A 27996-nucleotide genomic window follows, 5' to 3' on the forward strand; every position below is an offset into this window, starting at 1 on the left:
CCTACAACTCAATGCCTTCCCCCACCAAAAGAGGCAAAGGATATGAATAGACATTTCTCCAAAAAAGATAGACAAATAACCAAAAAGCACACAAAAGGATGCTCAAAATTAGTCATCTAGAAAATGCAAATTATTAAAACCACAATGAGATACCCCTTCACACATGCCAGAATGGTGATAATAAAAAAGACAATAACAGATGTTAGAGGGAATGTAGAGAAATTGGGTCCTTCATAAACCACTGTGGGAGTGGAAAAAGAGTGCAGCCAACTTGGAAAAGAATTTGGCAGTTACCACATGTTAAATACAGCATTACCCTATAGCCCAGCAGATTCCACTCCTAGGTGTATACCCAAGAAGAATGAAGACATAGGTCTGCACAATAATTTGTACATCCATGTCCATAGCAGCATTACTCTTAACAGTCAGAAAGTGGAAACAACTTAAATGCCCACTAACTGATGAATGCATAAGCAAGATGTGGTATATCCATACAGATCTATTATTGGGTAGTAACAATAAAGTACTAATACATGATACAACATGGATGAACTTCAAAAGTAAAGGAAGGCATGCACCAAAGTCAGTATATGTATGGTTTTATTTATATGAAATGTCTTGGGTAGCCAAATAATATAGTGACAGGAAATGGATACCTGGGATTGGATGGAGCAGAAAGGGATAAGTTGGGGATGGAGAATGAATGCCAGTGGGCACCAGCATTTGTTTGTTTTTAATTCACCAGAAGAGTTTTGAATACACAGTTTTTTTTATGGTGATGAAAACATTCTAAAATTAGATTATGGTGATGGTTGAAAAAAATTTAAAAAAAAAATCATTGAATTGTACACTTTAAAGTATGAACTTCATACTAAGTTAGGTATCCATAAAATTGTGTGTGCGCAAACGTGCGTGTGTGTGTACTGACAGAAAAGAGAATATGCTGCTACTTTTATTTATGGCCTTTTTCCACCTTTTGAAGAGGTCAATCTTGTATTTTAGAGAAGAATTTGAAAACCCATAGCACTATTGCATGTCATCTTTCACTCTAGGAATTTGGGAGCATACCGGTAGTAAAAGTTTCTCAAAGCTATGCTCCACAGTGTTAAAATTGTAATAATTTGGAGGTATATAATAATTGATAATATCAAAATTTCTTCCTAGGAGCAGCCACTGGTTAGTAGTTTTGGATATAACCTATATGAGTTTTTGTTTTTTGCATTCTGAAATACACATGCATATATTCAAATTCACAAATAGATTTCCTTTCCCCTTTGCATAAGTGGAACATTACTATAAATAATACTGTGATTTGTTCTTTCCATTTAATATAGCTTGGAAGTCTTTCCATATAAATATAGCTGTGTCTTACCCTTTTTGACTGCTGCAGAGAATTTCACATTTTAGTAAGATCACGAATTATTCAGCCATTTTCATTTTTCTGGACATTTAGTTGTCACCATTTTTTCTTACGCTATAATGAGCATCTTAGCATTTATCTTTGGGCAAATAATTTCTGAAGAAAAAGCTTTTAAAGGTGAAAGTTTTAGGTCAAATGGTATATGTGTTTAAACTTACATATATATATATGTATATATAAAAATAATTTTACAAATAGAGATGGGGTTTTGCCTTGTTGCTTAGGCTGCTCTTAAACTCCTGGACTCAAGCAGTCCTCCCACCCCAGCCTCCTAAAGTGCTGGGATTACAGGCGTGAGCCACCATTCCTGACCTAATTTTTAAAGTTTGCTATTAAAATGTTTGAATATGATACAATATGATCATATTTGATTCAATTCGATACTTTGTATTATATACTTTATTATTTTTTATATTCCTGGTTACTAGCACTTTTATTTTATATTCCTGGTTACTAGTGAACATCTTTTTTTGTTGGCCATTTTTATTTATTTTGCCATAAATTATCTATTCTTAGTCTTCCAAATCCTATTTTGAGGGTGAGGGGAATTATTAGTGAATTTTAGAGTGCTTTATTCTTTTTCAATATTAATATTTTTGTTATATATTCTGTAAATGTTTTCTCCCAGTCTGATATGTTTGTATTTGTTATGGAAACATTTAAAATTTTATGATCAAATTGGCCAGGCTTTTATACTTCTAGACTTTGGAATTTGCCTAGGAAGGCTTTCCCCATTATATTTTAAAATTATTGTGGCCGGGCTAAGTGGCTGATGGCTGTAATCCCAGCATTTTGGGAGACCAAAGCAGGCAGAGGGCTTGAGCCCAGGAGTTCGAGACCAGTCTGGGCAACATAATGAGCCTCTACCAAAAAAAAAAAAAAAAAAAATTAGCCTGGCATGGCATACATGCCTGTCGTCCTAGCTATTCTGGAGGCTGAGGCTGGGGGATTGCTTAAGTCCATGAAGTCGAGACTGCAGTGAGCTGTGATCGTGCCACTGCACTCCAGCCTGGGTGACAGAGTGAGACCCTGTCTCTTAAAAAAAAAAAAAAAAAAAAATTCTCCATTATTCTTTTTACTTCTACAGTTTTGTATTTTACATCTAAATCTTTGGTACAGCTACAGTTTATGCTTTGAGATGAGTATCTAATTTTATTATTTTACTAAATAGATAACTGGTTACCTCAGATCATGTAATTAAATAACTTACCCCTTTCCTGCTGATTTATAATTCTTTCAGGGTCTGTTTCTGGACTTCATCTATTTTTATATCTATTGCCATGCTAAATCCATATTTAATTTTAATAGCTTTATAGTATGTTTTGCTCTTTTTTAGTTGAGTCCTTAAGTATTATCATTTTCAAATTTTACTTGATTATTGCATCTCTTTCAAATTTTAGGATTAGCACAGTTTTTTGAAATGCTATTGGGATTTATACTGGAATTGAATGCATTGGTTTATTTCAGGGAAAATTAGAACTTTACAATATTCCCTTCCTTAAATATAATAGGTCTAACACTTATCTAGACCTTGTATATCATTTAGTAAAGACAGTTGTCTTCATACAAAGATTGTTCATATCAGTCGTAAAGTGTTATGCTCCCAAAGCTGACAATATAGGCATGATTCACTACGCCCAACCTATAAATGATTCCAAGCAGCAAATGTTTAAGATAGTAGGTGAGACCAGTGAGCCAAAACTGATGCTTTTGCTTTAGGTTTGGGTTTTTTTAAAAAAATCATTGAATAATGCTTTTCATTAATTTGAGTTTGATAATGAAAGTTTTTTGATATTATCATTAATATGAAACGTGTAATAAAAGAGCATTATATAAAATAGAAGGTTGGGTTAAAAAAAAAAGGCCGTAATACCTAATACTTATACTCATGTTTGCACATATCAAAAATTAAGAATAATTTACTTAAGTGAGTCATTATTCACTTACTCCAGCAGTAGATGGATGAGATGGGATGGAAGATACCGTTGTCTGTTGGGTAGCAACTGAAGATGATCGTTGTTGTGGGAGCTCTGTGGTTTTTGCATGTTTGTAAGCTGAAAAGAAGGGGGGAAATTCTTTATAAGAAGAAAAATGGCTACGTATCCTTTAATCTGTGTTTAGCAGCTTAGTGATGTCTTTTCCCCCCAACTTAGAACAATTTTCAAAAAGAGAGATCAAGGAAAATGAAACATCTAACTTCATGCAACCCTCCACAATTCTAGTCTTGTCTCATTAAAAGAAAGGATCAAAATTTTTTAAATTCATTTTTTTTTACTAAAAGCATCTTTTATAGTAACCACCAATGAGCTGGTCGGGTGGGACATGACTGCCAAAGTCAGCGCCATGCACTTGTACCTGTTGAGACTGCAAAGACACCCCCGTCGCTGTAAGTCGAAAGGTGGTGGTCTGGCGCTTCTGAATGCTCAGACTTCTCCTCACCCCCACTGATGCTCAGTGCACTGGCAGATCGTGACTGCTCCCGGCTGCGGCGCTGAGCTTGGACTGGGAGAGATATAGCAAACATGAAATTTCTATGTTAGTAATGCCTAACAGTTATTGAATCTCAGTTATTGTTATCTTTGCCAAGCATGGTATTAAGTAGTTTCCCGTGGGTCAGGCCCTCACAGTTATTCTGATGTATGTTTGTCTTTCTTATTTTTACAGATGAGAGCTTAAGTAAATGACCAAAGGTCATGGAACAGTTAAGTCATATAGCCAGGTTTCAAATCCAAGAGTCTATTTGTAGCATCTCCCCTCTGCCCTGCCAGTTTTCCTGGCTCACCAAAATGAATCGATAGTAATATTCACATTCAGACTCCATCTTTAACTTCTCCAGAAAGTCTTCCCTAACTGCAAATCAATTTAGAGTCTTTCTCTGTGTTCCCAAAATACCATGGGCAGACCTTTAAAATTGCACGTGTCAGAATGCAACCATGAGTTTACTTCTGTCTTCATCAGAAAACTGGAGTACAAATCCCTTGAGGACTGTCTCTACTTAATATTCTACTTTAAATTTTTTTTTTTTTTGAGATGGAGTGTCTGTTGCTCAGGCTGAAGGGCAGTGGTACAATCACGGCTCACTGCAGCTTCAACCTCCTAGGCTCAAGCTATCCTCCCACCTCAGCCCCCTGAACAGCTGGTACTACAGGTGTACACCACCACTCGCGGCTAATTTTTTTTTTTATTGTTTGTAGAGAAGGGGTCTCATTCTGTTTTCCAGGCTAGTATTCTACTTTTTAACATGAATAGAAGACATAAAGTTGTGCAGCCTGCTTTGTGTAATGAATAATCTTCCTTGATGCAGTAGAGCTCAGGAAGTTCCTAAAGGTCAAATCCTTTCTCTTCCCTTTGCCTATGTATTTTCATTATGTCTCCAATAGAAAGATTTACTACTGTTTTTTCTTTGGAAAAAAATTAGAAATGATAATAATGGGTCTGAAGGAAACATGTACTGAGGCGGTGAAGCAAAATTTTTTCTAACTTGAACTTGTCTAGAAAATAAGTTTTGCTCACTAGTTAACAAGGTATTTTTATGCCAAATGGGCAGCTCAGAAAATAGAAAACCCTGGAGGGAAGGAACTTCAGAGCCCAAATAAAAGTCATTGACCCTAGCATACTAAATGGTGATGTTTATGTTGTAAGCCTTTTTCAGTGTAACACACCATTAATCATGTGTAAGCTTCGGGACTGGATGTTGTCTTCTGCTGGGTCATAGTCAAAAACCGAACCAGGATTAGTACGCCAGACACGTAAACCTGAAAGGGAAACCAATGATCAGAACAAGTGTTTTTGGACTTTTCCAATAACTTGAAAACCAAGGCATGAATTTTAACAACCACCAGAGGATTGAATCACACTTATTCCAGCTTAGGTTCTGGGTCATGTCTTCTCCTCAGAGGAGAACAAAGGTAAGGTAGAAGAGATACCAGCTTTGTAAACTGAGATAATAGGAGCTTTCTTGCACCCCTAAAAAAAACAGATTGAAGTCCTTTATATTTTGACTTGATGTAGATAATGTCACTTTAGTTCTTCTACCCGCTCAGTTAAAGTGGGTAGAGGCGGGTAACTTAAAATTAATCCGCTCCCCCAACCCAGGCTCAGTTACCTGTAATAGTCTCCTGATCTTGGTCATTCCGTTTTTGTTCCATTTCTACCACTTTCCTCTGAATACCTCGGTAGTTAATGTCACTGAAGTCCTGCATGTTCTTCTTTACTCTTTCAGTGATAGGATCTGTCACCACTGGTGTGAAGCAACCCTTGTGTTTCTCAAAGTCTTCATGATACTTCACCTGAAATGTCATGAATTTGCTTTATAAGAATATGATGGTATGACCATACCCTTTTTACACATTCCGACAGGCAGCCAGCCAATCCTAAAGAATTCCTGACTCACCGTTGAGATGTGCCGTTGGGTCTCCCTCACCCGTCTCATCTCGGGGGTATCCAATACATAGGCAGCTTTGCCTTGTATTTGTTTCCGGAAGCTATCAGAATAAAGAACCTGATCGAGGAGAGACCATGAATGAGTGGTGCTGTCCTAAATCTGAAACCTCAAAGCCTTTCCAGCAGATAGAGATGGAAGGAGCTGGTGAGGGACGCTTGGGTCAACTGAAGGGGCCCAGTGAGACACATGACCAATTTTGGAACAGGCTAATCTGGGGACCGGGAGTGCCCGCAGCAGAAGAGAAAGGACTTGTTTTGACTTCGAAAATGAAACTCACTTTGAAAGAAGGGGCACAATATAATTTTGAAAAGAAAGTGACCTCTTGAAATTTGCTAGGAATTACAGCATCAACATATTTGATGGTATTTGACTCTAAATCTGATATTGAAGGGAATTTGAAAGAACTGTCCTTTAAAACAAGTGATTATTTTTCTTAGGTTATGTCCAGACTTCATAAAACAGTATGCTAATATAGAAATCAAAGTCCTCCAGACACTAAAACCCCAAAATATATCCAAAGAAGGCATTCATTTCAGAGTATTACCCATATCATAAAGTATCTTAAAACTATAGGAGAGCAGAAGATTGAGGATGTTAGGAAGTAAATTTGTTACAGCTGGTTATGTAGAACTACCTCAAGTAAAGTATAAGGGGGAAGGAAAACATTGGCAATTATCTTGTTTAGTATGATGGTTTGGAATGTAAAAGCACAGTTAATGTCAATTTTAGTGTAAATTTTCAGTTGAATAAGTGCAAATTTTTATGGTGTTAAAAACGTTACTTTCCAAGATGTTGCATTTTTCTCTTTTAACATTTTAGTGTGTTTTTCAGTTGAACGAGAAACGCGTTTTTATGATGTTAAAATGTTATTTTCCAAGTTGTTGCACTATTTCTTTTTAGTCCTAGAAAATACCGAGCTAATGTTTTCTTGGTTGCGCTTAGCTCTCTCCATCTCTGGAGTAACAGGTGTCGGAGTTGCTTTTCTCATGTTCTCTTTGTACAATACCTAGGGAAGCCAAAAGAGCATCCAGGCATCAGACAGCAGAAAACCAGGTCTGAAAATCATTTAGCTGGTGTTATGGCTCAGTTATATCACACTGAAGGTAAAGCCATTAAAATGTTATGGTAGGAAGCAAAAGTTAAGTAAAATCACTGTGACCTCGTGGGGTTGGTTGTTTAAGTGGACAAGGAAGAATTTTTAAAGATACACAAAAGTTTTGGAAAAACCGTAAGATAAATTAGTGGTATAACCATGTTTGCCAGGGCTGTTAAAATTTTAAGGATTTATTTTTCCTTTCTAAAATACCGAGCTAAAGTTTTCTTGATTGCGTTTCACTCTTTCCAGCTCAGGAGTAAAAGGTGTGGGGGTTGCTTTCCCCAGGTTCTCTTTGTATAACACCTGTGAGATACAAAGTTGTGCCCGAAAGTCACTACGAGGTAATAATTACTATTAATTATATTGCAAGTTGGGGGGAAACGCTATGTTTAATCTATTACTATTAGTGAGAACACCTCTCAAGAAGAAAGCTTAAAAATAGTTAATGGCTACAGTAAATGTAGTGTGATATTTAGAGCAGATGCAAATGTAACTGGCATTTTGTTTGTTTTTAACCTGGGACAGGGTTAGGAGCAGGCCAAACTGCAGGAGTTATTTTGCAAAATTAAAAGCACTTTTGTTTCTTAAGACAATACCGAGCTAATGTTTTCTTGATTGCGTTTGACTCTCTGCATCTCAGGAGTGACAGGGGTTGGGGTGGCTTTCCCCACATTTTCTTTGTACAAAACCTATGTGAATCCAATGGATCCAAAAAACCAAAAAGAAAAAGAGTTACAGTTACCAAAAAAGGAAATGGTACAGATAACTTTTGATTATCTTTAGGGCCCCAAACTATTTGGGCAATTAGGTTAGATGGAAAGCAGTATGTTTCCCAAGGAAGTTAAGTGTTGTTACAGCAAGACACAATGTTTCCAGGATAGGCCCCTGCCCTGAAACCCTTGAGGACTGCAAGAGAGACCTGTGGTGTTCCTCAAAAGGATGCGAAACCACCATCATTTAACCACTAGTCTCTGAATGTCAAGCCCCTGAGAGATGATCTAAACAGGAGTTACAGGCATGAACTGCAATCACACTGAGAAGGTTGATGCTGCTCCTAATGTCAGCTGTTTTGTTTTATTTTAGACAGAGTCTCGCTCTGTCACCCAGGCTGGAGTGCAGTGGCACGATGTCTGCTCACTGCAACCTACGCTTCCCGGGTTCAAGCAATTCTCCTGCCTCAGCCTCCTGAGTAGCTGGGATTACAGACGTGTACCACCATGCCCGGCTAATGTTTGTATTTTTTAGTAGAGACGGGGTTTCACCATGTTGGTCATACTGGTCTTGAACTCCTGACCTTGTGATCCTCCCACCGCGGCCTCCCAAAGTGCTGGGATTACAGGCGTGAGCCACCGCACCGGGCCCACAGCAGCTGTTTTTCTACTGGACTGTTTTGCAGCACTTAAACTCTCATAGACATATCAGTAAAACTGTAGGCCCTCAGACAAAGCAAAGGGTTTCCCCTACCCCCTTTTTCTTTGCTATCCTCTATACTCTGCCTCTTACTTTAGTTTCATACAACATCTCTAAAACAGACCTTATTAAGGAATAAGGTTTTTGGCTCTTATATCACTGTCATGGTAAATCAACAGAAAATGAGAAACATACAACACATCCTGGTAAATCCTCAACCTCGGTATCTCCCCCTCAGTGTCATTCTTGGAAACATGGGAGATTTAGGAAATGACATTCAAGAGGAAGAATTCTGCTGAAATAGCGGTTCTCAAAGTGGGGTCCTTGGACAGCAAGGTCAGTATTGAGAACTTGTTAAAAATGCAAATTCTCTGGCCCCCTCTATAACAGAACTACAGAATGAGAAACTAGAGCAGGACCCAGCAATCTGGCTTCACAAACCCTCCAGGTTATTCTGATGCGTGCTAATGTTTTAGAAGCACTGCACTCAAGTACTGGAGAAACCTACAGACAGTGGCAATGTGGAGACCACAGGTTATTTGCCACTGAAAGCTGAAGTCCCCATGCAAACCTCGATCCCTGGGTAATTTACAACCATATATGTCATAGAGCACAAGCTTACAGGAAATGGTTTACTAAAGTCTGCAGTTAAAGACTACAGTAAAACTAAAGAACAACAACAAAAAACGAAAATTGGTAAAACAAAAAGCCATTCTGGTGACTCTTTCATTTTTAAGTAAATTGATAATTGCCAAAACTACTATTGGATCATAATTTGTATCATTATTCATAAAGGAGGGTATCAGGGATTGTTTTTCCCAAGGTCTCTTTGTTCAAATCTGACAGGGTAAATTAGAACCTGATGTCATTGACACAAAAACACAACAAAATCATATTCAAGAAAGAGCCCCGTTGGACCTACTCTACCACCCCACACATACCCATCCTACATTTCAAGCATATCTAAAACAGAGAGACCTTGGGGATAGTGGATAGAGAGTAAGTTTGGGGAGAGAGAAGCAAAAGGATATTTTATTGGAAAATCTGTTACTTCTTGATATTAGAACTTTATGGATTAAAGCAACCTTGTTATTATGGGGTTACGCTAGAAGTAGCCCAAAGGAAAAAAGGATAAATTTGCTAAAGAAATTCACAAAATTTAAGTTGTCTTTAAAAGGTAGGATTAATATGTATTATTTTAAATCATGAAAGTAGTTTTTAAAATCGGTAAGTAGTTTTCTTTCTTTTCTTGCCAAAGTACCGAGCTAATATTTTCTTGATTGTGTTTGACTCTCTCCATCTCCGGAGTGACAGGTAAAGGGGTTCCCTTGCCCATGTTTTCTTTGTATAACACCTGTGCGATGAGAAAGCATCCAGAAAAAACAACCATGAGTAACATTTCATTTGTTGAGAGGTTTTAAGGGTAAGGTCAACTTCCTTGTTAAGAAAAAAAACAGTGTCCAAGGAGCCAGAAGTTATATGTTAACAAAATGCCACCGACTACTTTAGTGGAAGCCATTGTTGGGACGGGGAATCTGCGCCCTCTACAGAAGCAGGGACCTCAGCTGCTGGGAAAAGGCTGTCAGAGTTACCCATGTTATTCTTTTTTTTTTCATTTTTGTGAGTACGGTGCCTCCCAAACAATCACATGAGGATTTGAGACTGTTAGAACTCGGTGGTGTTATTCACACAAACGGAAAAACTCGTTATTTTTAAAAAAATGATTGAAAACATCAGATGAAATAAGAAGTTGAAATTAACTGTATTTTAGAAATGGGAATGGTGTTAGGCTAGAAGTAGCCCAAAGGAAAAAAGGATAAATTTGCTGAAGAAATTCACAAAATTTAAGTTGTCTTTAAAAAGTAGGGTTAATATGTATTATTTTAAATCATGAAAGTTTTCAAAATCATTAAATAAGTAGTTTTTTTCTTTTCTTGCCAAAGTACCGAGCTAATATTTTCTTGATTGTGTTTGACTCTCTCCATCTCAGGAGTGACAGGTAAAGGGGTTCCCTTGCCCATGTTTTCTTTGTATAACACCTGTGCGATGAGAAAGCATCCAGAAAAAACAACCATGAGTAACATTTCATTTCTTGGGACATTTTAAGGGTGAGGAAAAAAAGAGTCATCCAAGGAACCAGAAGTTATATGCTGACAAAATGCTACCAACTACTTTAGTGGAAGCCATTGTTGGGATGGGGAATCTGCATCCTCTAGAGAAGCAGGGACCTCAGCTGCTGGGAAAAGGCTGTCAGAGTTATCCATGTTAATTTTTTTTTTCATTTTTGTGAGTACGGTGCCTCCCAAACAATCACATGAGGATTTGAGACTGTTAGATCTCGGTGTTGTTATCCACACAAATGGAAACATTCATTATTTTTAAAACATGTTTGTAAATATCAGATGAAGTAAAAAATTGACATTAACTGTATTATAGAAATGGGAAAGTATATCCTTTTGTAATATAAGATATATTAGAAGCAAAGGAAGGGAAATTGGGTTTAAAACAAAAATAAACGTAAAGATCAGTTTAATTCTGAAGTTAAGTGGCATTTTTTCCCCTTTCTTTCCAAAATACCGAGCTAAGGTTTTCTTGATTGTGTTTGACTCTCTGCATCTCAGGAGTGATGGGGATTGGAATTCCTGTCCCCAGGTTTTCTTTGTATAGCACCTGTATGATGAGAAAGCATCCAGAACAAAAAGAGTAATCAGTCCATTTCTCCCTGCTTTGGAGCAGTTAGGAGTGGGAAGGGAGGGAGGAAGAGAGTAAGTTAGAGGAAGATAAATACCAGAAGCTTTTAGACTCAAACTGTTTGAGCCTAAAGACATCTTCAAAAGCAAAGGAATGCAGGAAAAAGCAGCAAAAACTAAGAAATATGAAAAGAAAGTTTGTTATTTTCATTGTTTGAACTAATCTCTGCTGCACTGAGCAACCATGAAAGACAGCAATTAGTCTTTCCCAGCTTGTTACAAAGGAGGGAAAAAAATAGAAACAAGCAAGAGACGGAAATAAAACCAAGGAAGTTATTTTTGATTTGAAAATGCTATTAATAAGTCATAAGGATATTTGGGTTTTACAAACATTGTATATATGGAGACACATCCACACAACTCTTCTTTTGTTCACTTTCAAAAGAAGTCAAAGTATTTAATTTTTAGTTGGGTGAACATATTGAGAACAACGATGTTTAAGGCAAATGGACAGCAATGATAAGGTGCTAAAAAGAAACTTCAAACTATCTGTACAAATAACAGTAGAGATAGAAAAGGTTAGAATAAGAAACGAGGCTAATAGTCGGATCTTTGCAAAATACATTTGTTTAAGCTTTAGGTTCAGATCAAATTTGCTAAAGCGGTATAAATGTGTATGCTTAGACACAATGTTACATTTGTAAAAGCAGGAATATAATACTGAACACTTTTTTTTATTAAGTTAAATTATTATATTAATGTTTTGCCAAAATGGGGAAAACTGATTCATAGGAAATGGCAGCATTAAGTTGGGAAAAAGAGAGGTCAAATTTTTTATTGGGATGAGTTGATTAGATTTTAAAAATCTAGCCATTAATCTTTTTAAAACTTTTTTTAAATAGTTAAAGGGATTTTTTATTTTTAAATACCGAACTAAAGTTTTCTTGATTGTGTTTGACTCTCTCCATCTCTGGAGTGATGGGGATTGGAATCCCTTTTCCAACGTTTTCTTTATACAACACCTGTATGACACAAGAAAGCATCCAGAAAAAAACAAGAGCAGTCAAAACAGCCCTTTCATCTACCTTGTGGGGAACCTGGTATAAAACTATAGACGTTATAGACAGAAAAGACAAATTCAACAAGTCAGCCTCTCTGTTCAGGCACAGATCTGGGTGAGAACATGTTTTGTATTTCCTTAGTGAAATATCAGTGTATTTGGTATTCATCTTTTTTTTGCAACTTGAATATAAGTATTTCCTGTGCCAGGAATTAAGGAAAAAAATACAAATAACTTCCTAAGACCACTAAAATACTCAGTGTACAATAGAAAAATGTTTAAGTTAGATTAGCAAATATTTATTTTCTCTACAAAAAGTGTTTGTCTTAACAGGCCAAATCTATGCAATATGGCAATTTGGTCTTTGTCATTACGTTCAAGTTGTAGAGTTGTCAAGTCTAAAAGTCAATATATGGCATTGTCTATTTTCCACAGTATCTAATAGGCTTATGCACCACTGGGCAATTTTGCCTAAATGCAATCTGTGTAAAAATTAACACAAATGGTTACTTTAAAAAAAGCACAGGATCATCAGGATCATTAGGGTTTCAAATAGATACAAACAATAATATACTTACTCTAGTATAGAAGAAAATAATTAGAAAATGATTTTGAAAATTGTTGCAAGCCTTTCAATAAAAGGAATAATAATAATAATAGCCCACAGGGAAAACAATGAATATAACATTCCAAAAGACGTATTAACTTAACATTGAAAATTTAACCAAATTGAAGTATTGTTAGTGAATAGTAATTAAAAACAGAACAAAAAGACAGTGGGACCAAAGAAAGTTACTGATCTAATTATGTCAAAGAATCAAACTTTTAGAATATATTAAAACTGACAATTAAAAATATTTTGGATTAATTCCAGCTCCCCAGAAAAAATCCATCTAAATTTTCCTAATGACATTTGATTCTCCGTCACAGGTATAAGTGAACCTAAGGTCTTGATATAGAAGTTTCAGAGTTGTGTATTATATAATACACAAATAACAATTTGTGTGTTAGAGCTTTTCAGCAACAATATTAATAAAAGAGAAAATAACATTAAATGTAAGCTCATGATCTGATTTGTATATTTAAAAAAAATCAGAAGGCCTGGATTTCTATTCATGAAATGGCTTGTTTTACATAAGTATCAAAATAAGATTTTTTTTTTTTTTTTTTTTTTTTTTTTTTTTTTTTGAGACAGGGCCTCACTCCTGTTGCCTAGGCTGGAGTACAGTGGCCCAATCACGGCTCACTGCAACCTTGACTTCCCAGGGCTCAGACGATCCTCCCACCTCAGCCTCCCAAGTAGCTAGGACTACAGGCACTTGCCACCATGCTTGGCTAATTTTTTCTATTTTTAGCAGAGATGGAACTTCACCATGTTCCCTAGGCTGGTCTCGACCTCCTGGGCTCAAGCGATCCGCCTGCCTCAGCCTCCCAAAGTGCTGAGATGACAGATGTGAGCCACCACGCCTGGCCCAAAATAAGATTTCTTTTCGTTTCAATATGGAGCAATTTTCTTTCTTGGTGCTACTGTTTATCTGAATAGGGTCTATGTTAAGAAGATCCCTGTTCCCACCAAAGAGCCACCATTTCTACATGTGGCTTCAAGTCCAGTATCTTTTCTTGCATTTCTAACCCAGAAACATCAGATAAAAAGAGTTCCAAGTAAATAAGAGCTTTACTGTTTGGTTTTTCTTTTCTAGAAATCAATTAACTTCAACAGTCCCAACAATAACATAAAGGTGAAAAGAGAAGGAAAGAAAAAGTTTTAAGGGACTATTACAGAAAGTATAAAATGTTAGAATCAAATGGTGAGTAGGAGATCTGGAAAACAGAAGGATTCAGTTGATATGATTTACAAAAAAAGATTTTGTTAAATTGATTATTATAAAGGGATGAACAGTGAGATGTTCTGTTTTATAGAAATTATTATTTTTTAATAAGGAGTTAAAGAACTTTCTCCCAAATACCGAGCTAAAGTTTTCTTGATTGAGTTTGACTCGCTCCATCTCAGGAGTGACAGGTAGGGGAGTCCCCTTGCTCAAGTTCTCTTTGTATAATATCTGTGTGCACAAAACCAACAAACGAATCAACCTGGACCCATCTTTTAGGTAGACTTAACCTAAAAAAACAGCCTAAAAGTATTTTTATTGTTGTTTTTATGATGAAGTACCTCAATAACTTTTAAAAATAGAGTTAACTATAGATCCCCTTTGGACATTTAGTCACACACAGGATGTCTGTCTGTAAAAGACATCAGTTAAAAACACAGCTGCCAGGCTGCCGGCAGGAGTGGCTTGACTTATGTAGGCCTTCTCTCAAAGACAGGAGTATCAAATAGCGTTCAAACTAGTTGAAATTAATATTCATGAGTTGTTGGTAACATTAAATTAGGGAACCAAAGAAAGACGAGAGAGAAAAAGAGAGAAGTAGGTTTAGGGGAACAAAATAAAGAATAAATGTTGAAAGCTAAATAATACTAGCTTTCAATGATACTGAAAGTTTTCCAAAGGGAAAATTATTTGTATCTTACGTGGTGTACAAAAAATAGCCAAGACAAGTAAATTATATTTACTGTGAATTGCTGTGTTGTCTTTGAATGAAAATATTTAAGAATAACATTCTTTTAAGAAAAACTGCAAACACAGTGACCTCCAATGAGATTAGAGACTATTGTAAGTGAAGTAACTCAGGAATGGAAAACCAAACAATGTATATTCTCACTGATATGTGGGAGCTAAGCTATGAGGACGCAAAGGCCTAAGAATGATACAATGGACTTTGGGGACTTACAGGAAAGAGTGGGAGGGGGCAAGGGATAAAAGACTACAGATATGGTGCACCAAAATCTCACAAATCACCACTAAAGAACTTATGTAACCAAACACCACCTGTACCCCCAAAACTTATGGAAAATAAACAAACATCTAAACATCGAAAAAAAAACTTAAGCTGCAAACACAAAGAATACCTCAAACAGCCACAATAAATACAAATAAAATTCTAATTTACATTGTCCTTTTGAAAGGGTGTTAGATTTTACTTTTGACTTGTGTCACACCAGTTAGAAACACCTACTGTTATTAAAGGAGGAATGGAGGAAGCAAACAGAGTATTACAGGTTTTTAAAGAAAGTGATAAATATCTATGTTTTAGAGAAAACACAGTTAAAGTTTCACACCAGAACTAAATACTAAATTAGATTCAGGTTGAAAACTGAGGTAATATTTGGTATTATTATTTTCATTATATGAATTTAGTAATTTTACATTTGTAAGGTGTTATTATTTTAAATAAAATTACGGGTCTTTTTTTTTTTTTTTTTTTTTGGCCCCCTAAGAAATACCGAGCTAAAGTTCTCTTGATTGCGTTTGACTCTCTCCATCTCTGGAGTGATAGCTGTTGGGATTCCTTTCCCCAAATTTTCTTTGTACAAAACCTGTGAGATACAAGAAAGTACCCAGAGGACATTTAAAACAAGCACAGAGAGTAAGGAAGGGAGGAAGTGGGGGAAGGGGTTATATGTGAGGAGACAGTTTTTTAGTAAGTAATATTTAGTAAGGATAATGTTTTTACTTTTTTCAGTTTTAACGGTGAACTCTACAGTGCTAATTGTGGAAATGAAAAAGTACAATGGAAAGCATTAAGTTATAGGATATAAGTATAACACTGAGAAATCTTGTTAATTGTACTTACAGTATTTCAAAATCTAGTCAAGTCACTGAAAATGTTAAAGTATAATCGGAAATGAGTCATTTTGTATTAATGTGGTTTTGGTCAGGTAATAATACACAACACACACAGACACACACAGAATTGTTAAGATGTTACTTTCTTTAAAAAAGATGGTTATTGTGGTAAATTTTTTGTGGGAAATAATTTATATTGTATATGATATATTTGTAAATACCGAGCTAAAGTTCTCTTGATTGCGTTTGACTCTCTCAATCTCTGGAGTCACAGTGGTTGGAATGCCTGTTCCCAAGTTTTCTTTGTACATAACCTGTAGAAAATAATTAGAATACCCGGAAAGGTAAAATGACCGTAAATCCTTTAGATAGCAGCTGCATGTGGGCTATTTGGGGGAAACTCATAAAAACAATCTAGCTCTCAAAAACATTCAAGGAACAGGGGGAAAAAATTCCATAAATATTTATGTTGTCTTTTCCAAAGTAGTAAAAAAATTTACTATCTTGAAAACTGGGCACTAAATTACACATTTTCTATAACCACTTAGTGCATGCCTAAAATGCATTAAATAATAATAAATTTACCAATGAGAAAAATCCAATCATTTTGCTGCATCTAGCATTGGTGCCTTAAATATAGTAGGCCTGCAGTAGACTTGTACTTAATGAAGAGATTGCTTGGTTTAAACTTTTCTAATCACAGGATACTCTATTCCTTCAGGCTTATCGAGAATTCTGTTTGTTTTATATGTTCTAATGAATGTTCCTCGCTGGCTCCTAATCTGTAGGAGCCTCGTCCCTGGATATGAGATGGTTTAATCGGTTTATTTTTCAGGAAGAGCATCTTTACTTGAAATTTTTACTGCTAATTGCTGGATCAAGTAAACTAGTGTTTTCTGAATTGGGAGAAGTCCATATTTTTTAGTAGTAATATCAAAGGACTATGCATTTTAATGAAAACATTAAGGAACCTCCACTTTCTGAGCCTTCGTAACTCTTAACATTAAGTTTTCAGCCTAAAGGACGGAATGGGTTCTTTTAAATGGATGGATTCCCTGGTGTATTAGTGCATGGGGTGGGGACCAACATACCCAGATTTTAATTCTTAAAATCGGTGACAAGCTAGGCATGATAGCTTTGTTTTGCAAGGAAACTTCTAGGAACCTTTGAACATCTACCTTCTTGGTAACAAAGTTGCATTTCTTTACTCTTCACCCAACAAAGCAGCAGAATTGATCGCAGACAACAGCACAAAGCAAACCAAGAAAACCAAGAAGTTGTAATGCAAAGTGACAAAGGAGCCTGGGCTAGCTTTCTCAACCCATATTAGAGGACACAAAACTCTAAATGAAATTTGTACCACAAGGAAGCCAGAGTATAAGCAGGGAGTGAGAAGGGAATGAGATCTAAATAATATGAACAACCTGCAAGAGAAATACCAAGTATCTTTTAAAGAAAATCAAATGAGAGCTCAGTCCTCCATTGACGAGGGGAGTCCCAAGACCAAGGTCCTCACCTTTTATTGGCCATAAACTATTTCCCAAACTTCACATAGTCTCTTGCTAGTAGCCAACACCTGCCTAGACTCTGCCTATGGATGGGAAAAGGGGTGGGGTGCAGAGCCAGGGCTTGCTTGACAAAAGGTCAGGACAAATGTGCTAACCTGATATTTCAGGTGTTGGGGACACCCACCCCGCAATAAACTGCACAGGTGCCTGAAATTCCCATGAGAGAATGGGCTTAATGTATAATATGCCATTGTAGGTCCATCACAGCCTGCACCACTGCATTTACAAGATGGGGAGAGCAAAGAATACAGGACAAGAAATCTTGAAAGGGAGGGGAGAAGAGACTTCACATGTCTACCCAGGGTCTTTTTGGACACTGGGAATCCTATCATTCATATGATGTGTCACACATAACACATACACACATGTTTTATATATATACACAAAACTAAAGTATGTTATACTACTTCTGTGTTTATATGTATATGCTTTTAGTTAAATTACTTGAGATCATCCCAATAACCTTATTACTACCATCAAAACCTTTTACTTTGGAAACGAATGGCATAATAATTAAGAAGCCAAGTCCATGAGCTTCAAGTCAGTGACAGGTAGGAAAAGAAAGCCAAGTCCCTTCTACTCCTTGATTATGAGAAGAGAGGTTTCTTAACTACTTTTGCAACCTGTAGTGACCCCATCAAGACTAAGGGAGAATTCACAACATCCCCAAGGCATGGAAGCTCTTAATAGGAAGCAGAAGGATGAGAGAGCACCAGGGTAGCAATTGGGAGATAGCCAGTCACACAAATGCAAGCTGAGAGTATGGCCACTACCGAGCTAATGTGCTTCTGCGTCTCCTTCACACGTTTCACTTCAGGCAGGTCAGGGATTGGAGTTCCTTGTCCTATTGCTTCCTTATACTTCACCTGCACATTTAAAAATGGGAAAAGGTATTATTACATGCTGGACAGTTATTCTTCCCAACATGTACATGTTTTTTGTAACCCCCAAATTTAAAAAAATCAACAATGTAAATAACGTAAGCTTTATACTTAGTGTGAATGGGACCTCATTCTGGTATTGGGTAACTCATTCTGATATTGGGTAAGAGGAGAACAATTCCGAGGACAGGGACACTTTGTCTCTCTCTTGTCTCTTTGGGGCAGGAGTGGGGAACCCTATTTAGACTGCAGCCCTTTCCTGTATATCCCAATGTCTTTATGGCCAACAGGTCATTTGACTAGGACAAACAGATTCACATTCATATATCCAGGAAGACTGGTTCTTTGGCTGTACCGCATTCTACCTTCTCACAAGCCTCTCCGTTTTTCAGATGTAATCTCTCCCTCACGAAAACCGCCAAGGCACTGCACTGAGTATGAGATGACTCTAGCCACTGGTGTATACCGTGTGGTGGTGGTACACAGGCACCTATTTTAGCAATATAAGCTGTTTCTGGTGACAGAGGCTTTGAGTGCAATTCATAGGTCATTGTAAATTATCAAAGGGAGGCAGAAAATATTACAAGTGCATCCTCTGTGTCTTTACCGAGCTAATGTGGTCCTGTGTTTGTTTCACTCTCATCATCTCAGGTGTCTTTCCGATAGCCGTTCCTGGTGAGACATCCTCTTTATATAAAACCTGGGCATTGAGAATCAGGACGGTGTTACACAGAAGAAAGGAAAACCCAGCAGTTCCTGGAGAAAGACTAGGACACATGGCTTCTGTGAAAACGATGTTCCCAGGCAAGTGCCAGAGCATCGCGCCTGACATTTCCATGTCAGTATCAGTGACTCAGACCAGATATACAACATGGATCACTTTCCAGATCTTAAGATTTCTTCTAAGATTGTGGTACCATACTAACACAGGATGAGAAGAGCCAGGACATGTGGATTAACAACAAAACCCTCCCATATGTAACACAAAATCCATTAAAGAAATGCAAAGTCAATCAGTTATTTGGGGGAGAAATAACAAAAGAAATCACAATGTCAAAAAGAAATCTATCTTCTTGAAGCAAGACAATACATGTTACTATTCTGGGATTTTAAAATTTAAAAATAAAAGTTACTTTGTTAGCAGATATAAAGTTATTTCAAATGGTCTCTGGAGAGAGGATTTTGGAGCAAAGTATGGGGGATTTTAGCAAATCACTGCTAGTATTACTGAGGAGGTTAGATGTTAATTGTCTATCAATATAAGGCTAGTATATTTTTAAAGAGGAGAGTGAAATGACCAGGTTAGCATTAAATGCAAAATAAATAGTAAATATACCGAGCTGAAATTCTTTTGATTTTCTTTTACACGCAGTATTTCTGGCGTGTCTTGAACAACTGTAATTTTTCCTTTACTGTTTTTAAGGTCACACTGGTATTGGAGCTATGAAGAAAGAGTAAATATCTTGTTAAGATTTCAACATTACTTTATTTTCTTTATTTGTCCTATATTATGTAAAGGAAATTAAAATCCTGTATCTTTAAAAAAAAAAGTCTGTGCCACAATAATTATGGTCTGGTAGCCCAAGGGAAATTATTTGATAAGAATTTTGTGGAGAAACTAATTTTAAAAAACATATAAAGCTAGGGGTTTGTTTGTTTTTGTTTAAGGATCTCTTGCTTAGATTTAACTTTGAAAAAGATGTCACCACTAATGGAAAGCGGTGATAGTTCACATAAAGAAAGCCACTGACAGGGTTTAGGATACACTATCCCAAAATATGGCACCTTGACATTTGAAAAAACAGCAGAAGCAGGAGGGTTTTTCCGGCCTTCTCTGTTTTTTCCTAAAGCAGATAATAATTATCTGATCTTCGTTTAAAGCAGGCAATACGCCCCTCCTTCCAGAAGGGTCCTCCCTAGACCCAGAGGATAGGAGCCAAAGACAGGGATACTAGGAGAATCTGAATAAACAGGCCTTGCTAAATCACCTGTTCATTACCATTGGATCATACCCCTTTGTCCAGTCACACCTCTGCATCTCTATCCTTAAAAATACACACATTTTCCTGTTTCTTTGGGTCGTCATTTCTGAAGCGCTTATTAAATAAATTGTATGTGTGTCTCTTGTTAATCTGTCTTTTGTTACAAGAGTTTTAGCCATGAACCTTGCCATGGGTGGGGAAAAGATACTATTTTTTCTCCCCTACACCACCAACGAAGTAACAGATGAGTCTTTCATGCTGTGATTTGGGATTAAGATATAAGGTGAGCCCAGAGATGAATTGAGCACACACTTCCTGGGGCAGGATGGGAGTAGCAGAGGGCTGCACAACAGCCCCACTGCAGGCCTGGGATATCCAGAGGCATCTTCCTCAGCACCCCTAGGTGCCTGTGGGCTGTGTCTTACATTTAATAAAAACTTACAAGGCTGAAGTTCTTTTGGTTCTCCCGGACTCTCTGCATCTCTGGGGTGTCCAAAACAGTCTCATAATATGACATGGACTTCTCAGCATCTTCCTTGTATTTTTTCTGGGAATAGATTCCAAGAAATAAGGAGGGTAAACACCACAGGGATATAGGCCAGTGGGACCTAAAATAGCCCTTCCAGGCTCAGCAGAGGGAAAGTCCTTTGTATTTTCTTAACTGTCCAAGGATGTTAGGGCATTGCAAGGAAGAACCCTCTCAGTCAAAGAGCACCATACTTTTCCTTTCCAGGAACACTGAGCCCACACATTCAGTAGGACCTATTGTCATGGCAAAGCTGGCAGAGGGGGAACCTTGCTAGCTGGTCCACAGGAAAGTCATAGCCAGCAATGCCCAGAGAGGGAGATGGGGATGCCTCCAGTGGCAGTAGTCCTTGCTGGGCTGGATGAAGCTATGTAGCCAGACTGCTCAACAAGCTGGTGGAGAGAAGCTGGAGGGTTAAGAGTCAAAGACATGACCTTTAGAAAGCCTTAGCTGGTGACAAGATGTTCACTGAGCCATGAGCAGGTGTGGTCAGGGCTCCCGGCTGCAGGACTGGGCGGGCAGGCAGGCCCAGAGGCGTTTCCAGAATATGGCTCTTGATGCTGCAGAAAGCAGCCTGACAGGACTGGCAGCTCTACCAAACAGACACACCTGGAGCACCACTAAGGCCAGCTGACTGGCCAAGGACTATTCTGAGCCAGACATCACTATTCTTTGGGCTCCCCTGTCCTGCCCCAGCCTTTGACTGGAGAGACATATCCATAGAGGCTGCTCTTCCAGATACCAGTGGGCAGTCAGTCCCACCACCAAACTGATCGTCTTTATTCTCTGCAGCAGAACACTTACACTTTGCCTTTAGAGCCTTATTTTTCTTTCATCGCTTCTCGCTATGTCCTTTCACTTCTCTCTCTAGCTTAACTTAGCTCCAGTTTTTCCCACTTTTCAGGGAAGTTTTGGTTTGTAGGGCTGAGGGCTGAGGAAAGAGACTAGCCACTATTATAATGGGGATAAAACTATTCTGTCTGTATTTATGTTGTTAATATAGGAATTACATTTATAAGTATTGAAATTTGTAATCTTGCCAGAGACAACAAAGAAACAGTTTCAGCCAATGAGAGATGTAGGCCTAGATTTTATTAATCTAAATGGAAGCGAATTAAAGACAAGATTTTTTGGAAGAAAAGGTAGTTCACCAGGAACAAATGTTTTGTTCATGAAAAAGTCACCTAGATGACTCCTTAGCTATGTAGGTGTAAAGAAAACAGTTCTCATTGTCCTGGGAAAAGAATAGAAACAATCCTCCTTTTATTTTTATTTTTATTGTTTTTCTTTTATTTTTTCCAAGATTAAGCAAAAGCTACCTCAACTGGTTTGCAGAGCTGGTGCTAATCCCTTAGAGGGGTAATCACATTTGAACACGGAACTTGGACATATTCTGGGAGAAAGGGACCTAACTCCCTGGTGTTCCCAGACCGAATTGAGGGTTGGGCTGCTATTTCTCGTGGCCCAATAACGAAATGCAGATGAACTGGGGAGGAAAAGAGGTTTTTGGTTTTTTGTTTTGAGAAGGAGTTTCGCTGTGTCTCCAGGCTGGAGTGCAGTGGTGCAATCTTGGCTCACTGCAACCTCTGACTCCCTGGTTCAAGCAATTCTCCTGCCTCAGTCTTCTGAGTAGCTGGGATTACAGGTGTGCGTGACCACACCCAGGTAATTTTTGTATTTTTAGTAGAGATGGGGTTTCACCATGTTGGTCAGGCTGGTCTCAATCTCCTAACCTCATGACCCACCCTGCTTGGTCTCACAAAGTCCTGGGATTACAGGCGAGAGCCACTGTGCCCGGCCAAGAGTTTTTATTTTTGTAACTGGTTACTGGGAGAAGTCCTGGAAATTTTCGCCAAACTCAAAATTACGAAGTTTTTCAGAGCTTATATACCTTTTAAGCTATATGTCTATGTGTAAGTGTTCATTCATCTAAAGACACAAGTGATTAATTTTTTTTTCTTTTTTTTTGAGGGAGTCTTGCTCAGTCGCCCAGGCTGTAGTGCGGTGGCGTGATTTCGGCTCACTGCAAGCTCTGCCTCCCAGGTTCACGCCATTCTCCTGCCTCAGCCTCCCGAGTAGCTGGGACTACAGGTGCCCGCCACCACGCCCGGCTAATTTTTTTGTATTTTTAGTAGAGACGGGGTTTCACCGTGTTAGCCAGAATGGTCTCGATCTCCTGACCTCGTGATCTGCCCACCTCCGCCTCCCAAAGTGCTGGGATTACAGGCGTGAGCCACCGCACCCGGCCAACTTCTTTTAATTTATAACTAAGGTGTGAGTTCTGAAGACCTTCCTCTGGAGCATCAGTAAATTTACTTAATTTAAATGGGGTCAGGTGCTGGGGTAATTACTCTTACGTTGTCTCCTGCTAAATCAGGGAGGTTTGAGGAGTTTCTTCAGACCCTCAATAGACTTGTTTGTGGAGGCCTGGGGAGTTTTTTTTAGACTCCACAGTAAAACTTGTTTAATTCTACATGGGTCCTGTTAAGAATTCCTTCATTATTTTGTTATGCTTTAAGGCCCAGGAAAGGCCTAGGCAAAACTTTTGGTGGGCTTTTGTTACATCCCAGCCTTTGTACAGGGACACTGGCTTTTAATATCTAACTTAACCACTCAGTTAGTACTGAAACAGTTGTGAGACCTGGCCTGCCATACTGGCATTAAGTATTCAGTAGAGTGGTCCCCACTTATCTGAGGTTTCACTTTCCACGGTTTCAGTTAACTGTAGTCAACCTTGATCAAAAATAAGAGTACATTACAATAAGATATTTTGAGGGAGAGAGAGACCACATCCATGTAACTACATAACTTTTATTACAGTATATTGTTATAATTGTTCTATTTTATTATTGTTAATCTCTTACTGTGCTAATTTACAAATTAAGCTTTATCACAGATGTATACGTATAGGAGAAAACAGTATATATAGGTTTGGGTATTGTCTGTAATTTCAGGCACCCACTAGAGGTCTTGGAACATACCCCCTCAGATAAGGGGAGACTACTGTATAGTATCCTAAATTTGTGAGTCAGCTGACATTGCTTGCCTTAACCCCCAGGTTTAAGAATTATAAATACAGATTCTCCGTTGGAAGTCGAGAAACAAGTTTGTGGAAACACAAGCACCATCTCACCAGTATTTACCATTCAACTGTAAATACTGATCTGAACTGGGGAGGAACTAACTTGCCTGGCTATATTTTAGGCCTTGAGGAACCAGCCAGAGAGAGCCCCAGGAAAGCAGAGCAAGTGACTTGATCCTACACTGGGATAGGCCCATGTGCTGAAGCTTTCGTTAAAGATCAGCAGTATCAAAAGCAGAAGGTAAAAGGCTGGTGAGCCTCTCACAGCCCAAAGACTGTCAGCCTCCCTGGCTCCCTCAATGAACACAACACGATAATTTGGAGCTCATATAATTTTGGTAATTTTTAAAAAGCTAATTATTCTTCCACATCCCTACCCTTCAAAGGAAAGGAAGATTTCTACCATTTGAATACACCTGCTTCCTAATCAAACCACTCTCTAGTGATAACTATATTTTTCATGTGTAATTTTACAACATACAACTATATGTTGCCAATAAAGGGTTGAAATCCCTGATTCCCCAACCTGATTGGTCATTAAGAGATAATCTGTGAAAATTAAAAACAAAGAAAAATAGATTTCCAGAGCCTACCACAGATTTACTAGTGTCAAAATTCCAGAGTTGGACCAGGGAATCTACATCCCCAGGTGCCTATAAAGCACAGCTAGGGCAGGTTAACTACTGCTTTGGAACTCGTTGATCAGAAGACAAGCACAAATTCTAATCTGGTGCCACTCTAAACAAATTGCAGACTCCTGACCATCACTGACAATCGTTAATACAAATGAGGGTATATCCTGGGGTGTGAAGGACAGCCTACTTTTCTTCATCTCTCTATTTGTAGGAAGATGGAGAGTTATTCATCATGAGGGGAGTCAGGGGTTAGACTGTGTGGTCTCAATCTCGATCTTGTTTGAGATTGGTAATCCAAATGTGGGCTACTTTGTTTCTTCCAGATTTGCGCACACATTTTTAAAGCCACGTGATAAGAGATTTTACATGTTAAAATATTGATTCATTAATTACAAGTTGTACCATGTAAGAGTTCTTCAGTACCTTAAAATTCCTGCATCGTAGGAATTTTGCCTGCCTCTCTCTCTCGCTCCCTCTTCTTTTTTTTTTTTTTTTTTGAGACGGAGTCTTGCTCTGTTGCCCAGGCTGGAGTGCAGTGTCATAATCTTGGCTCACTGCAAGGTCTGCCTCCCAGGTTCATGCCATTCTCCTGCCTCAGCCTCCCAAGTAGCTGGGACTACAGGCGCCTGCCACCACGCCTGGCTAATTTTTGTGTGTTTTAGTAGAGATGGAGTTTCACCATGTTAGCCAGGATGGTCTTGATCTCCTGGCCTCCTGATCCGCCCACCTCAGCCTCCCAAAGTGCTGGGATTACAGGCATGAGCCACTGCGCCAGGCCTGTCTCTCTCTCTTTTTCCTTTAAGAGTCTCACCCTGTCGCCCAGGGGACTCCAGTGGTGCAGTCACAGCTGATTGCAGCCTCAACTCCCTGGGCTCACTTGATCTTCCCACCTCAGCCTTCCTAGAAGCTGGGACTGGTGTGCACCACCACACCTGGCCAATTTTTGTAGAGACAGGGTTTTGCCACATTGCCCAGGCTGATCTCAAACTCGTGGACTTAAGTGATCTACTTGCCTTGGCCTCCCAAAGTGCTGGGAATACAGGAGTGAGCCACCGCACCTGGTGAATCTCTTTTTTATTGGGAAAAACTGTGATTTGAAAAATCTCTTAAGGTATTAATGGAAGGACTTCCATTCTTCCGTGATTGGGGTTTGAGTGATGGCATGACGAATGTCCTTACCTGGCTTGAAAGATTCTTGACTTGTTGGGCATGAATGATCTCTGGAGTATCAACCACAGAAGTGAAATTGGCTTTCTCCATTTCTGCTGATTGCTTATACTTAATCTGTAAAAGACACCCAATAGTTGGGTAAATGTTTACAATGTGCACAACAGTTGTTGGCTTGATTTGATTAAGAGGTGAGCCATATTTCTTTTCCAAGAGGGACTCATTCATTTGACATTCAACAGACATTTCTTCCTATTTTGTTCATAGTTTTATACTAAAGAGTGAAATTCAGTAAGAAAGGTCAAGTCCTAGCTGTTGAGAGAAGATCTAGTTGGATGCAGGATGGGATATGGGTAAGGAGGGATCATCAGCAGATAGTAAGGCATGGATTGTTTATATGCGAGCTGGGAGGATGACAAATAAGCAAAAGACCCATACCAATGAGCATTAGACAAGCTAAGATGCCTAAAAACTATTCTAAACTTAGGGCTTGAAAGGAGAGGAAGAACTCCCAAGATATTCTAAGCAAGGAATTCCTGGCATCAAATGAGTGGATTGACTCAGAAACAAGGCCAGGATGTCGATTCTGCCCAGCTCTAAACAGCTACTTAATTCCTCAGTTTCTGCCCTTTGCTCTGCATGTCCCCAGAGCCTATGGACTCAGAAAGGCAGACAGCAATGAGCCTGGCAAAGGGTCCTCCATCCTTTCATTGGGGTGGATTCCCCCAGGCAGATGTTCAAGAATGCCACTGTATGCATGTGACTGTCACCAATAAATCAGATGACAGAGGGACACTTGATGTCCTTAAAGTTACAACTACTTTCCTGAAAGATTGACATCGAATAGTAGCACTGACCTGACTGGCAATATCAGTAGCATTCCTGGCCCTCATAAAATCTGGAGTTTCATTGGCCATGGCATTCAGGCCTCTTCCTTTGACTTCCAGTTCCAGGTCTCGCTTATATTCTTTCTATAGTAGCATTAAAAGAAAAAAAAAAAAAGGTACCTAAATTCTACTATTAGGTAATAAACATACAGAGTGAATATAAATCCACACAACACACCACCCCAGCTGTCACAGATAGTGTCGCTTGCTACTCTTCACCTTCACTCTTCCGTGTGGTAGGATGGAGTGGCGTCTGCAGAAGCCCTCTGGAGGAAACTATTCTATGCAGGTCAATATGGGTCAACAGAGGCCTTCTTTTGAATACTTTTAGCATTCTCTGCTTAGAAGATTAGAGTATAAAGTAAATTGTATATCTGGTTTGGTACATAACTAAGATTACACTTAGGTGCACACACCACTCCAGTGTAGTGTTTTTATGTAAATGAGCATACCAAATATATCAAATTAAATCAAATAGATTATAACCACCACAGAAACATACTGTTATAATATCCATCAGAAATTGAGATATATTTTACGTAATGGTTAACAATTATGTTGGATATGGAATCTGAAAATCAAAAGCTCTGTTTTTCTCTATTCTGTTTTTGTTTTTCTCTATTCTGTTTTTGTTTTGCTTTTTCCAGTATAATTTGGCTAACAAAGAAATGATGCTCTATGAATTATGTGCAGGCTGTCAGCTGTGGGCCTACCTCATTGAGGATTTGAGTGGCATTCTTTGCTCTTAGCATGTCAGGTGTATCTTCCATTTCAGTGAGGCCCTTCCCACGGATGCTTTCCTCTAGATCTTTCCTGTACTCTTTCTATATCATGAAAGAAAAGCAAAAACACTGACAAGAAAGCCTAGATTGATCCTCTTAGGCAAAGAAGAAAAAAATAAAAAACAATTCCAATTTTTAAAGGGTTCACAGTTCAGTAAAAATATGAATAAAGGCAGGGTATAAGCATGATCAGTTAACATTAAATATCAAATGAAAACTTGAAGTTAACAGAATGCTAAGATAATATTCAAATAAAAAATTAGAAGAATTAACATAGTAATAGATTAGGTGGTAGTACCAAACACATGAGAACCCAGTTTGAAACCCACAGTTAGGTGGTGATGTAAATGGTAGGAGGAACACATTAATGAGTGTCATTAGTGCAATTATTTGGATTAAGAGGGAAAGAAAACACCAAGTGGGCACTACCTCGCTTGCTATTTTAGTTGCATATTTGACATGTAACAAAGCTGGCATGACCTCCAGGCCAGTCAGGTTTCTGCCTTTAATGGACTCTTCATAATCTTTCCTGTATTCTTTCTAATGTAAGTTGGAAGGAAAGACAAGTTAAAAAAAGAATATTTATTACAATTTATCTCTCCATCTCAGGAAGAAAAAAATTACAACATTTTCTATGTATGGGCTCTTAACTGGATCATAGTTCTGCTAATGGTCACACA

General features: G+C 38.3%; 1 protein-coding gene and 1 long non-coding RNA gene across 3 annotated transcripts in view; one reads left to right on the forward strand and one right to left on the reverse strand.

Annotated features, from left to right (window-relative positions):
• The window catches only part of NEB (nebulin), a 223643-nt gene that overhangs the window by 786 nt on the left and 194861 nt on the right, over nucleotides 1-27996 (reverse strand). For both annotated transcript variants that reach the window (XM_011987847.1, XM_011987846.1), the window contains exons 130-148: nucleotides 27746-27856; nucleotides 27248-27358; nucleotides 26505-26618; nucleotides 25660-25764; nucleotides 20680-20784; nucleotides 19592-19696; nucleotides 18863-18955; nucleotides 18148-18240; nucleotides 16028-16120; nucleotides 15464-15556; nucleotides 10317-10409; nucleotides 7557-7649; nucleotides 7171-7263; nucleotides 6778-6870; nucleotides 5814-5921; nucleotides 5526-5709; nucleotides 5083-5175; nucleotides 3776-3922; nucleotides 3368-3474 (exon numbers count right to left, since the gene is read on the reverse strand). In XM_011987847.1, the coding sequence (XP_011843237.1) occupies nucleotides 3368-3474; nucleotides 3776-3922; nucleotides 5083-5175; nucleotides 5526-5709; nucleotides 5814-5921; nucleotides 6778-6870; nucleotides 7171-7263; nucleotides 7557-7649; nucleotides 10317-10409; nucleotides 15464-15556; nucleotides 16028-16120; nucleotides 18148-18240; nucleotides 18863-18955; nucleotides 19592-19696; nucleotides 20680-20784; nucleotides 25660-25764; nucleotides 26505-26618; nucleotides 27248-27358; nucleotides 27746-27856 (2034 nt within the window). The remainder of the gene's footprint in view (nucleotides 1-3367; nucleotides 3475-3775; nucleotides 3923-5082; nucleotides 5176-5525; nucleotides 5710-5813; nucleotides 5922-6777; nucleotides 6871-7170; nucleotides 7264-7556; nucleotides 7650-10316; nucleotides 10410-15463; nucleotides 15557-16027; nucleotides 16121-18147; nucleotides 18241-18862; nucleotides 18956-19591; nucleotides 19697-20679; nucleotides 20785-25659; nucleotides 25765-26504; nucleotides 26619-27247; nucleotides 27359-27745; nucleotides 27857-27996) is intronic.
• Nucleotides 127-10903, forward strand: LOC105545084. Its single transcript, XR_001006868.1, has 3 exons — nucleotides 127-582; nucleotides 8609-8706; nucleotides 10478-10903. It is a non-coding gene; the product is annotated as an uncharacterized LOC105545084 (long non-coding RNA).

The sequence above is a fragment of the Mandrillus leucophaeus genome, unplaced genomic scaffold (genome assembly GCF_000951045.1).
Source record: "Mandrillus leucophaeus isolate KB7577 unplaced genomic scaffold, Mleu.le_1.0 Scaffold318, whole genome shotgun sequence".
Classification (NCBI taxonomy): Eukaryota; Metazoa; Chordata; class Mammalia; order Primates; family Cercopithecidae; genus Mandrillus; species Mandrillus leucophaeus.